At 42.4% G+C, this 12,755-nt stretch overlaps 1 protein-coding gene across 1 annotated transcript in view; it reads left to right on the top strand.

Annotated features, from left to right (window-relative positions):
- The first annotated feature begins 4,211 nt into the window (after positions 1 to 4,211).
- Positions 4,212 to 12,755, top strand: part of GRHL1 (grainyhead like transcription factor 1) — an 80,068-nt gene continuing 71,524 nt past the window's right edge. The window contains 2 exon segments of the mRNA XM_078149767.1: positions 4,212 to 4,464; positions 8,625 to 8,811. Of these exon segments, the coding sequence (XP_078005893.1) occupies positions 4,445 to 4,464; positions 8,625 to 8,811 (207 nt within the window). The 5' untranslated portion in view covers positions 4,212 to 4,444.

A 12,755-nucleotide genomic window follows, 5' to 3' on the forward strand; every position in this document is an offset into this window, starting at 1 on the left:
TAGATGACCCACAACAGTGGTGTCAAACTCAAAGAGAAGAGGCCGCTAAACTGTACATGAAGATCCCTGCAGGCCTCATATTGACTGAGAAAACCACATTAGCATTATCTAATTTCTGTTGTATTTTTATTTATCTTATTAAATATTTCCCAATTATTTTAATCTGGTTCAAGGTGGCACTCAGGAATGTTGTGAGCCCAAAAGGGCTGCATGATTGATACCTCTGTTTTATAGGCCCTCTTTTATTAAAGAAGATTTAGGAGAGAGATGCTATCTTCAAGACCTTATTTGAAGGTGTCTCCTCTGGGAAAGGGCCAGGCTTTTTCTGTTTGTTTTGTTCTTTTCCCAAAGAGCAGAACTAGAAGCAGTAGGTAGAGGTTGCAGAGGTACAAATTTTGGCTAAATGTAAGAAAAATTTAAGTTTCTCAACTATTAAGAGTTTTCTTAAAGGGGAATAAGTAGCCATGGGATCTAATAGTTTTTTCCTCATTAAGAGTCATCAGAGAAAGCTAGATGACCACTTTTTGGAAATGTTACACACAGGATTTCTATACCAGTATGGGCTTGATACCAGTAGCTCTGAGCTCTGAGGTCACTTCCAACTACCAACCATCACACACAGGGCAGGCAAGCCAACCTAACTGAAGCAGCAGGGCACCCTGAGGGAGAGACAGGAGATAGGCAGCATGTGCCAAGCGAGTCAAACAACCAAGCACCACTTTGGCCACCATCTCCCCCCAGACCCTCACAGGACAGGACAGGCCAGGACTCTGAACCTAAGCACCTTGGGGACAGCAATGCTTCCAGACCAGTGTCTGCAGCCATCATCCTGGAAAGCACCATCTATGGAGACATAGCCTGGCAACTGCTCCTGCAGGTGCTATGACCAGAAAGTTCTTGCCACCAAAGTCCTTGGCATTGTTAAATGGTTCAATATCAGAAAATGGCATGATTTTTTTTCAATGGAAATTTCATTGAATATGAGGCATTACTATAGACTGTGCCACTGCACTCTAAGGACCATGGGATTTTCCCCTCTAATTTGCAGCTGAAACCTGTCCTATATGCTATTTCTCCCATTCAAATGGGATCTCCTTGAGAGCAATGACTGTTGTGTTTTTCTATTTGTAAGTACTTTGAACATAGTAAGCCTTTAATAAATGCTTCATGCATGCCTGCGTGCATGCATTCATTCCTCTAGCTTTGAGATCACACGGTGATTCTATATATGATTCATAGACTTTAGAGCCAAAAGAGACCTTAAGGATTGCCTAGGTGAATTCTTAATGTTGGGTTCATGAATTGCTTTTAAAAAATATTTTGATAACTATTTCTGTATACTTGGTTTCCTTTGTAATCCTATGCATTTTATTTTATATATTTAAAAACATTATTCTGAGAAAAAGGATCAGCATGGATTACCAAAAGGGTACATGACTCAAAAATGGTTAAGGACCCCTTTATCTAGTCTAACTCCCTCATTTTACAGATTGAGACACAGAGAGGTGAGTGAGTGACTAGTTAGTTCTAGGAGCAAATTCACCCCCTCAGTTCCTTAGATTCCATGTCCAGGGATCTTTGTATTACACCACTGCTGATTCCTCTGCATCAGTCCTAGATTTGGGAAGGATAGGACTGAGAGGCAAAGTCAATTCCGGAGGGAGGAGAATTGGGGAAGTGGAGAGAATTGTAAAAAAAAAAACAAAACAAAACTATGACATGTAGTATATATACTTGGACAGATGCTGCAAATGGACCTTGAGTTGGGTACAGGATTAAACAAGAAGAGAGCAAGCTAGATTGCATTGAAATGACCCTAAACTTCTCCCTGAAACAAAGGCTCTTCTTTTTAAATCCAGTACCAGTGTTGTTGTATGACTGTGTCATAGAACACTAGTTTCTGAAAAATTTAAAAATAGTATCATTCAGAGGACAATGGAGATGTAAATGAGCAGGCTGCAGCATACAACAAAAAGAACATAAGAATAACTGGAATAAAAGGTATTATCAAGGCAACATATGATTGAAAAAAATGAACTGGTCATGTGACAAGAGCAGAGCTAACTGACAGGCAGCCAATATGCTCTATTGGTATCCTTGTATCAGGAGAAAGTGAGAAAGGCCCTCAGCATGGGAAGACATGGATGAGTCACAAAGGCAGGCAGGCAGGCAGGCATGAATGGGTTGTGATCTGCATTTTGAAGGGAATGTCCACATAGATAAAATCACAGATCTGTCTGTGATTTGAGAGTAAACTACACTGGTGGTCGACTTGTTTGATGTCAGGTTTCTTTGGAGACTTTGGAAGGAGGGGGCTGAAGGGAAATGCAGAGCCAGGAGAAGCAGGGACTATCATTTAGAGAGGTAGGTAGCTATTAGTTTCTCAATCAATCAACAAGCATTTATTAAACACTACTATGTGCCAGGAATTATTCTAGGTGGCTGAGGATACAGAAACAAAAACAACAGTCCCTGTACTCAAGGAACTTATATTCTATTGAGGGTGAAGGTGGGGAACATGTAATATCTCTGTATACCAGATATAAACAATAAATAAAAGTTAATTTGGGGGAGGGGAGGAGCTAACAACTGAGGAAAACAGGAAAGGTTTCCTGTATAAGATGTCACTCGAGTTTTGAAAGAAAGAAAAGATTCTGAGAGGTGGAGGTGAGGAATAAGTGCATTCTGGATAATTGAGAGACATTGAGGCCTGAGATGGTGTTTAGCTGGAACGCAGAGACTGGTAAGGGGCGTGGATATATATAACAAGATTGAAAATGTAGGTTGGTGTCAAGATGTGAAGGTTTTTCCAAAGCCAAATAGAGGAGTTTATGTTTGACCATAAAGGTAATGGGTAATCATTGGGGTTTATTAAGCAAGGGAGTGACTTGGTCAGACCTGCACTTGAGGAAAATTACGTTCTCAGCTATGTTCAGGAAGAATTGGAGTAGGGAGTGACTTGAGGCCAAAAGAATCAATTAGGACGCTATCGTAATAACTAGGTGAGAGGCAAAGAGGATTGAACAAGAGCGGTGACTTGTGTGAATAAAAAAATGGAGGGTGCCAGAGATGTGGTAGAGGGCATTGAGAGGCTGTGCGGGGCAGCAAAGATAGAGGGCAAGACTTAGAATCGGGAAAATCTGGGTTCAAGTTCGGTCTCTAATACACCCTAGCTGTGACGTCGGGGCCACTAAACGTTTAGTATTTCTATAAGTATGTTTCAAATGAGCAATAATAGGTGGAAGGCATTTCCACACGTTAAATTCTCAGGACAGCTTAAAATCATAGATTTAATTTAAAAAAAAAAAGCTCTTCAGACTGATTCCAAGATGTGGGGATGCAAAGGAACCTTTAACATTGTCTCTTCCCCTCTCCGGACCTCTAAAGTGATGGGGTAGAACGAGATGCCGTCCTTTTCCGCTCTAAAATTATACTCCTATTATTTTAGAATATAACAAGTTTATGCCCCTATAGTCTTCTGACTAGGAGTCAGAAGACCTGGAATTCTTAATAGTAGCTCTGCTAGTGAAATGTTGTATGTTTTTTTGGATATGTCTCGGTAGTCTGTCTTATCCTGTTTCCCAATCTGCACACTTAAGAGTGTTGCAGTAGTTCTTCCCTTCCAGGCCCCTTCCAACTCTGACATTCTGTCACAATTTGCCTTAAGGGGTTTGGACAGAGGGTGCCAGCCTCGACAATTTCCATAGCTGCAAAAGCTATGGAGCCAGGGGCGGTAAGGGAGTGTCCAGGTAAAGAAAGGGAGGATGGGACTCTGAATGCTCACAACAGGTGAGGATCTAAGTTAAGAGTCGTGAGGAGGTAGAGGAGGACCAGGAATCCGGGCGCCCTACAAACTCCGAGACTGAGGAACTAGGGCACAGACTGGTGCTTTGCTACTTGGCCGACAAGCATCGGGACAGAGGCTGTGAGCCCTCAGTGCGTGCCGAGCCCAGCTCTGGCCCGCCGCACGTCCCCCGGGATTCCAAAGCGAACGACGAGCACCCCAAGATTCCACACCCAAAGACGCGTCCTGGCCTCTTCCCCACCTTTACTCTTCTTTTCCACCAGCAGTGTGAAAGCTCGAGTCCCAATCAAGAACCTTAGCAGGTTTCCCAGCCCCTAGAAGCCCCGCCCACGCGTCGCCAGCCAATGGAAAGCCAGGCCGGTGCCCAGGGATGGGGGGGCCCCCCCCCATGCGCTCGGCCAGCGCCGGGGCCAGCTCAGAGAGCAAGAAAAGCGAACCTAACCCGTCTGAGCCGCTGCTCCGGACCTCGCCAAACGCGGCCGCCGCGCGCCCGCCCGCCACAGCCAACCGCGCCGCCTCCTCTTCTTTCCCCCCACCCCCCATCGGGTGCACTGTCCCAACCCGAAAGTCCAGTTCTGCGACCGGGCCGGCGGTGGTGGCGGCATAGAGACAGCGAGACCCAGAGAGCGGGAGAACGAGATGACCCAGGAGTACGACAAGTGAGTGAGGGCGAGGGGAGCACGCTCGGGGCCCGGGGAGGCCCCAGCCGGGGAGCGAGCCTGACGGGCAGGAGGGGGGACCCTCCCCCCAGTTGTGCCAGGGAAGATGTCCCCCGTATGAGGGCCTTTCTTCGTATCCTCAGCGCTTAACATTGCGCCTGGCACGTAGTAAGAGCTTAATGAATGTGCGCTGATCAGTTGACTGACCGACCGTCCTGTCGGGCGAAGGGGTGGCCCTGGCCATGAGAGGTAGGTAGAGTGAGGAGACCCAGCCCGGGAAGCAGCCTCACCTCCTCCTCTTTTTTCTTTTCTTCCTCCTCCTCCTCCTTATCCTGTCAGCTTAGCCAGGCTTGGCTCCCACTCGCGGCCCCGGGGCGGTGCAGGTGAATCGACGGGATGCGGGGGCTGAGGCTCTGGCCGGCCGAGGGAGGAGGCTACTCTTGCCGAGCCTCCCCCCCTCCCTCTCTCTCCGCTGGCAGCTTCCTCTCTGCGCTGGATCGGGGGTGGGGGTGGGGGGGTGGAGGACAGTCCGGGGGTCTTCGTGGCGCAGCGTCGTGGACTTGGTCAGGGAATTTGGGTCCAGGTCCGGCCACCAGCCACCCGGGTGACCTTGGACGGTTCCCTCTGGAACTTCAGTTTTCTGCTAAGATGAGAGGGCTCTGAAGTCCCTTCAAGCCCCAAATCCCATGATCCCTTCGATCTTGTTTCCCCCAGTCTGGGAAGAGCCTTGTCTAGACATCTGCCCCGAGGGCACAACACCCCCGACCTCGGTCCGCATCCTCCTTTCCCAATTCCCAGGCTCCGGTGCTCTCCTGGCCCTTTGATCCCGGGTGAGTTGGGTTGGAGGTCAGTCGCCTTGGACGGAGCGCACGCCTGGTGGCTCCGTGGCTGAAGCCAGGTGTGCGTATGTGTGTGTAGGGTTTGGTGGTGGATGCCTTTTCACCTTTTTGACTTCTCAATCTCTATTCTCCACTCCCCCCCCCTTCCTTATTCTTTGTTTAATTGAAACAACTCGGGAGGAGATTCTTGGCTTTGGGGAAACTCGACACCTGAAAGGCGTTGGTCCTCCTCCTCCGGCTTCTCCTTCCTCATAGTCTAGTCCTCCTTCATCTCCCTTTAAATGCTGAGTGTGGAGAACAATCAGTCTGTGTGTCCGGAGGAGCCTCTGAGTCCCAAAGCTTCTTTTTCCACCTCCACTCCCCCCACCCCCATTAAAAAAAATTGAAAAAGAAAGAAACCCAGCCTCTAGTCACAGGGGGGACAGGCACTTGCGGCTTCTGGCCGTCTTTACATAGAATTCTGCAGCTTTGCTCTCTGCGTGCCACATCGCCACCCCCACCTCCCCTTTAAAATTAAGAGTTCAGGTTAAGGCATGGTGAGAGAAGCTGGAAGATAGAAGCATCATTACAGGAGACACACCTATTTTATTTTGTTCCGTAATGGCTTGTGTTGTGTCATTTGAAAAAGAGATTAGTTGTACTCAGACCTTTGGTGATTTTAAATCGATGCGCAGATAGGAACTACGAAAATCCTTTCCCCTCGTGCTCCTCTTCCCTCTTGTGCTCTATAGCAGCTAATGGATTTCTTTGAGACGTACCCCACAGCTGGAAAGGTGGATTTATACAGGTAATCTGATGTGCCTAAAATATATATATTTGGCAAATGAATGGTGATAGAGAACTATTATGGAGTATAAATGTCACGAGGGATGACTTTTTTGTGTTTTGGTGGCCTCATTCCTGGTTTTGTGAGGAAAAAACAATTGCATTAGCTTAAAAAAAATTTGCAAAGCGCTGTGGGATTTATTTTGTTACTTGCATCATTGGTGATAATTACAGATTACTCAGATGTACACTATGAAGAGCATAAAACTTCTAAATCCGGATAATTAGCTAGAAAGTACTACATTTCCAGAGATTTTTAAAAAATTTATTGGTTAAAAAACAAAACAAAACAAAAAACAAAAAAAATCCTCAGTATATTTCTCTAAAAAAGGCAAATAGCTTTTTTTTTTTTTAACAAATGGCATTTGACATAGATTTGGCACAGGCATGTTTGAAAACGTCTCCTCTTTTTCTGCAGTAAACTAGGAATCCTAAGTTCAATATGTTATAATGGATTCTCCAAATTTGTCACAAACACTGGCAAACAAATATTTCAGTGTTTTGGTAGAGTCTTTGTTGAATAGATACAACTAACAAGTAAATGAAATAAAACTTTTACTATTTATGTTTGTACTTACTAATTTATAGTCTAAGTATTAATTACCAAGGCACCCATTGAGGCATTTAGCACACATTGTTAAATGTGAAGTATTTTTGTGAAAAATATAAATGGGAAACTTACAAAAAATTTTGGTTTGTTTCAGGAAAAAAAATTGAGAACAGGGAGAGAAAGTAGAGAAGGTAGAAAAACTAGCATTTCAGGAATGGAGGAATCCTATGCTGTCATAACACTTCTGAAAGTTATTTTGATTATTAATAATAGCCTAGTTATATAAGAATGATCACAGTAGTATGTGACTTAGTTCATTAGCTGTAATCAGCTCTATTACTGCTCAGGGAAATGTCCACTCTGTACAATTTTAAAGTTTTTTAAAAAATTTTCAATGTTTAAATAAAGTTTATTTAGAAATAGAAAATACACTAAAATGGTACAAACTTCCTTCCCAACCTAATGTCGGTTCCTACTTTATGCCAGGGTGTAAGTAAAACAGTGATTTTTGAGATTTATATTTCATCCCAATTCAGAAGGCAGCATTTGAACCCAGCTCCTCCTGACTCCAAAGTCTGCTCTTTATTCACACCACCATACCGCTTTCATCCCCTCAATCCCACTCCCATCCCCCAACCCATCAAAGATGGTCTCATTTTCCCAAATGAATCTATAGCTCTTTTTTTTTTAAAGGGTTTGGGTGGCTGCCAAACCCCACACTTTGTTGATAGCTTTAAAAGATAATCTTTCTACACTCACTCTTAAAAGTAGGTAGGTTACCTTTAGGCCATTCACACATTTCATTTGAGTGTTGCAATGAGAAATGAGTCTTATAAACACCTGTAGTGCTTAAATTTTCTAGTTCCCAGATTAGTGATTATTTAGTATAGTTCTTAGCATTTTCACTTTTAAATGTTTTTCTTTTTCAAGAGTCTTCTCTTTACACTTCTGTGGGTTTAGTTTTCTACTTCTTTGATATTTGCAGTTTGTTTCCATTATTAAATAATGCCAACTGTATAATAGTTGAGAATGTTTACATTTCAGATTTTTTGGAATCACTGGTGTTTGTTTTAATCTGCTAAAATAAATTTTAATCTGCAATAGAGTCAAAACACAGAGAGAGAAGACTTTAGTGTAGCTTATTACTATAATATTAAAACTTTACAGGTGTTATCCATTGTGATAAATGAGGGAAGGCTTTAAAAAAAGACATTTTTCTGTTAAAAAAAAATCACTCAGTGGCTCTGAATGTACTGTTATAGGTTATTGAAGGTTTATCTCTAAGAAAAATAGTTGAACTGTCTTGCCAGAAAATTACACTGCTTTGCTGATTTACAGTCCCCTTTGGCCACATTCCATGCTGAATCTTCAGGGAATTAGCAGCATATTATAACTTTCTCATATACCCCCAAGGATTAAATGAGGTATCTATTTTCCTTTCTACTTCTACCCCAATAACCTTTTGGTGGTAGATTGTAGGAGATTGTTGAAGGCATGGAAACAACAAGAAAGAGCAAGGAAATAAATTGCAGCCGTGTTTTGATAGAACTACTCAGATCCTAAGAGAATATGGTTGTGAATACATAGTGCGCAAAGAAAATGAATATCCTGTTGTTATCCTACCACGTCCTTATGTCTGTTTATGTAGAGTATTTGAATAGCAAGGCATTCTCTTACATGGTTTGGCAAACTATCCAGTTTATGTTGGATTCCAAGTATAGGTTAGCTACAGGTTCCCATGATGTCTAAATACTCTGTTTTCTAGTGGGTGGCCTCTGGAGCTACATTTAAGTGGGCTGTTCTGTTTGATGATATCTGGCCTTAGATTGACTCACCTGGGTTTATGGGGCAAAAGAATTTCCAGATTTTCTTAGTGATTTTTAGTTGCTTTTTATGTCTTCTAATATGCCCAGTGGTTTTATTTTTCTAATTTTTGTTTTTTAAAGCAAAAGGCCAGTGTTGGTTCTTCAGAATGAAGCACTCTATTCACAGCGCCGACCTTACACCAGTGAAGATGAAGCTTGGAAATCTTTCCTGGAAAACCCTCTTACTGCAGCCACCAAAGCGATGATGAGTATCAATGGAGATGAAGACAGTGCAGCCGCTCTCGGCCTGCTCTATGACTATTATAAGGTAGCTCTCTCTCCTTGTTAAAGGCTTAACAGCTGAAGATGCACTCGATTAAACTGCATATAAAACAGTAATTTGCTAGTAGAATGTAATGCAAGTTGCTCTATAGTGACTATAAATAACCTAATGAGTACTTTGAGTTAATGTGGTTCAAAGCTGAAAATCTGTAATCAGAGAATCAAAGGATTGCTTTAAAAACTTATGAAGTAACCCAGCTGCCCTAGGACCTATCTTTACAAGTGAAAGATGAAGCTGTTACAGAAGATGATACTAGGTGGGTCCTATTGATATACACTCTGCAGAAGGGAGTCTTAGCTTGGTGACATTTATCAACCATTGAACAAGTATTTATTAAGTACTGTGTATCAGGAAATGGAACTTTGTGGCACAATGGATAGATTGCCTCCCTGAGCCAGGAAAACCTGAGTTCAAATCTAGCCTCAGATACTTACTATCCGTGTTCCCCTGGGCAAGTCACTTAACCCTGTTTGCCTCAGTTTCCTCATCTGTCAAATGAGCTAGAGAAGGAAATGGCAAACAACTCCAGTATCTTTGCCAAGAAAACCCTAAATGGGGTCACCAATGGGGACACGACTGAACAAACAACAAACCAGAAAGTCTGCTAAGCACTGGGAATATAAAGACCAAATAAAATTTACACTGCATATAAGAATTATTGCTCCTGATTCCTTGTATATTGGGCATGGTGTGTGGACTGTATAGTCCAAAGAGGACTATAATTCTTACATGTGGTGCAACTTTGTCTTACTTTACCCTAATCAAGGTGATTTCTTTTTTTGATGATATTACAATATCCTCTGCTGTGTTTAAAGGAACTCTGGAGTTCCAATGCTGTCTCTGACACAGGACAGCTTTGTGACTGTAGGCAAGTCATGGAGGTTACTCTCAGTGACCTAGGTAACCCTCTACAACTCTGAATTACAGGAAAATTGCTGTTGAGCATTGATGGAAGGAGTTTGTAATACTAATGAAATCACAGGTCTAGTCTAAAACCATCACAGATTGGTATCCTACACTAACTAAATATGAAAGTCAAATTAATACATTTTTGTTGTTCTGGACTTCCCAATTCTTATCAACTATGCTGTCTGTATTTAGAGACATGAAGGATATGGGACTTAGCTTAATGGCACGTTCCCTGCCTTAATCTTCTGTGCTGTCCTTCATTTGAAGATGATGCTACTACTCATCTGTCTGGAAAGCATCTACTCTTATTTTTCTTGCAGTGGTAATATTTTTTCATTTCTGCTAGTTCAATATTAAGTCCCAAAGCTTTGATCTGGGTCCTCTTCTCTCTCTCTCTCTCTCTCTCTCTCTCTCTCTCTCTCTCTCTCTCTCTCTCTCTCTCTCTCTCTCTCTCTCTGTCTCTCTTCTCTCTCTCTCTCTGTCTCTCTCTCTCTCTGTCTCTCTGTCTCTCTCTCTCTCTCTCTCTCTCTCTCTCTCTCTCTCTCTTTCTCTCTCTCTCTCTCTGTATGCTCTCACTTGGTGACTACATCATCTCACGTGGGTTTAATTATCATCTCTATGCTGATGACTCACATATCTTTATATCTAGCCCCAGTTTCTCCCTTGAGCTCCAGTCCTGTATCGCCAGTTACTTAATGGGCATGTCAAACATAACATATCCAAAACAATCTTTCCACCACTTCTCCCTCCAACAGACATATCTTCTGAAATTTCCTATTTCTGTCCTAGGTACCCCTATCCTTCCAATTACCCCAGTTTGAAACCTATGTGTCATCCCTGACTCCTCTCTCTTGCTTACCTTACATATCCAGGCGACAGCCAAATGTAGTTTCTGTCTTCACAACATCTCTTTCATCTTCTCCTCTCCATTCATACAGCCTCCAGCCACCATCTTAATTCAAGCCTTCATCACTTCTTGCCTGGACTATTGCAGTAGCCTGCTAATTGATATCCTTGTCTTGAATCTCTTCTCTCCTTCACATAGCTGCTAAAGCAATATTCCTAAAGACAGGTCTGACCATGTCAGTCCTTCTATTCAGTAAACTCCTGTGGTTCTCTATTGCCTCCAATAGTAAATAAAAATAAACTCCTCTGGCATTTAAAGCCTTTCACAACCTGGCCCTAACTTACTTTTCCACCGTTGTTATATCCTCCTTCCTTTCCCATGCTCGCCAAAATGGCTACATTTCCTCATATTGTGCTTGGGCACTGGCTGTCTACCATGCTTGGAATGCACACTCCCTGTTAACTTCAGCCTCAGGGAATCCCTTATTTCATTCAAAAAGCAGCTCCAAACTGTTATCTACATCAAAAGTGTCAAAAACACGGCCCACAACCCTCCTGAGTGTGGCCAGAACCCAATTAAGATGGAATTGGGAAACAGTTAAAAATAAATAAAAACACAGTAAAACATAGATGATGTGAATATGTGGTTTTCTAAGTCAATATGTACCTGCAGGGATTCTTCTGTTCAGTTTAGTGGCCCCTGTTTTTATTTGAGGTTGGCACCACTGTTATATCTGAAGACTCTGGATCCCTCACTCCTAATGTCTTTCTCTCTAACCACCTTGTCATCATCTTGTACTTATTCCACATATATTTATTCTGTATATTCTTATATTCTATATGCATTCTAATTCTTTGTATTCTTACATGAGTTCCTCTAATAAAGTGTGAGCTCTTTGAGAGTAGTAGTGGGTGTTTATTCTTTGTATTTCCAGGGCTTAGCACAGAGGTGGGTACTTTAGCACATGGTTTTGATTGATTGAAAGAATATAAGCTTCTTGAGGGCAAGGATTGTTTCCTTTCTGATCTCTCTGGATGCTTACTCCCTGTGTGACTTTGGGCAAGTTACTTAACTCCTTGGGCCTCAGTTTCTTCATCTTGAAGATGGGAGGATGGGATATATTTTTAACCTCTGAGGTCCCCTCTAGCCCTAGATTTATGATCCTGTGAACCAGTTTTTGTCCTTTTATTCCAGCGGAGTGCCTGTCACACAGTAGGGGAATAATGAATGCTTGCCAATTGTTGATTGTTTTTATTTATAGAGGCACAGCCATTAGTAGAACCCTGATCCCTTGAGTTCAATTCATTTTCTTTCCTCTACCCTACAGTACCTTTGCTTTATTGCTTCCATGGAATGTATTGTTGTTCACTTGTGTCTGACTCTGTGACTTTTCTTGGCAAAGATACTGGAGTGGTTTGCCATTTCCTTCTTCAGTGGCTTAAGGCAAAGAGAGGTTAAGTGACTTGCCCAGGGTCACACAGTTAGTGTCAAGGCCAGATTTGAATTTAGGTCTCCAGGCCCATCACTCTTGCCACCATGATGTAGTGGTGAGCCACCTCACATCCTTCATATAGTTTTATCATCTTGTCAGTGAATGGCCAGAAGCCATGGGACAAAATGTCCTAGTGTGAAAAATCTGCTTCTAGCATCATATTCTTTTCAGTGGTAGAGTAAGAGTCCCTTCTCCCACTTTGACTTAGGAAAGGCTTTTGGAGATACAAAGGTGGAGAAGTGAAGAAGAATAGCTTCTCTTTGGTTGGAGACCTGAACATGAAGTTTAACAAAATTCATTCAGCACCAAGTGCTGAGTCTGTCTTGTTTTCTGGTTTGGAGGTTATGGTTATGGTTAAGGTTTTTTTGTGAATTGGGAAGAAATCATTTGAGGAATGGTTCTTGGAGAAATTTTTGCCTGGGGAGATTAGCCCAGAAGTATTCATTTGACATAGAAGTTAAACTGTATGTACCCTTCTGATGCCAAATTTATTAAACCAGTCTGTGAGAAAAACATAAGTTGTTAAAATGGCAATTGAGTTGTGGTGTATTTCTAATAAGTAACATTTTCAAAGAAAACAAAAAACTCAAAACTTTAATGCTAGAAAGACTGATAAGAAACCAATAATTGTGTGTGTGTGTGTGTGTGTGTGTGTGTGTGTGTGTGTGTGTATGTATGCAT

This window comes from Phascolarctos cinereus, unplaced genomic scaffold (assembly GCF_003287225.1).
Source record: "Phascolarctos cinereus isolate Bilbo 61053 unplaced genomic scaffold, phaCin_HiC Scaffold_2;HRSCAF=192, whole genome shotgun sequence".
In the NCBI taxonomy this organism is placed as follows: Eukaryota; Metazoa; Chordata; class Mammalia; order Diprotodontia; family Phascolarctidae; genus Phascolarctos; species Phascolarctos cinereus.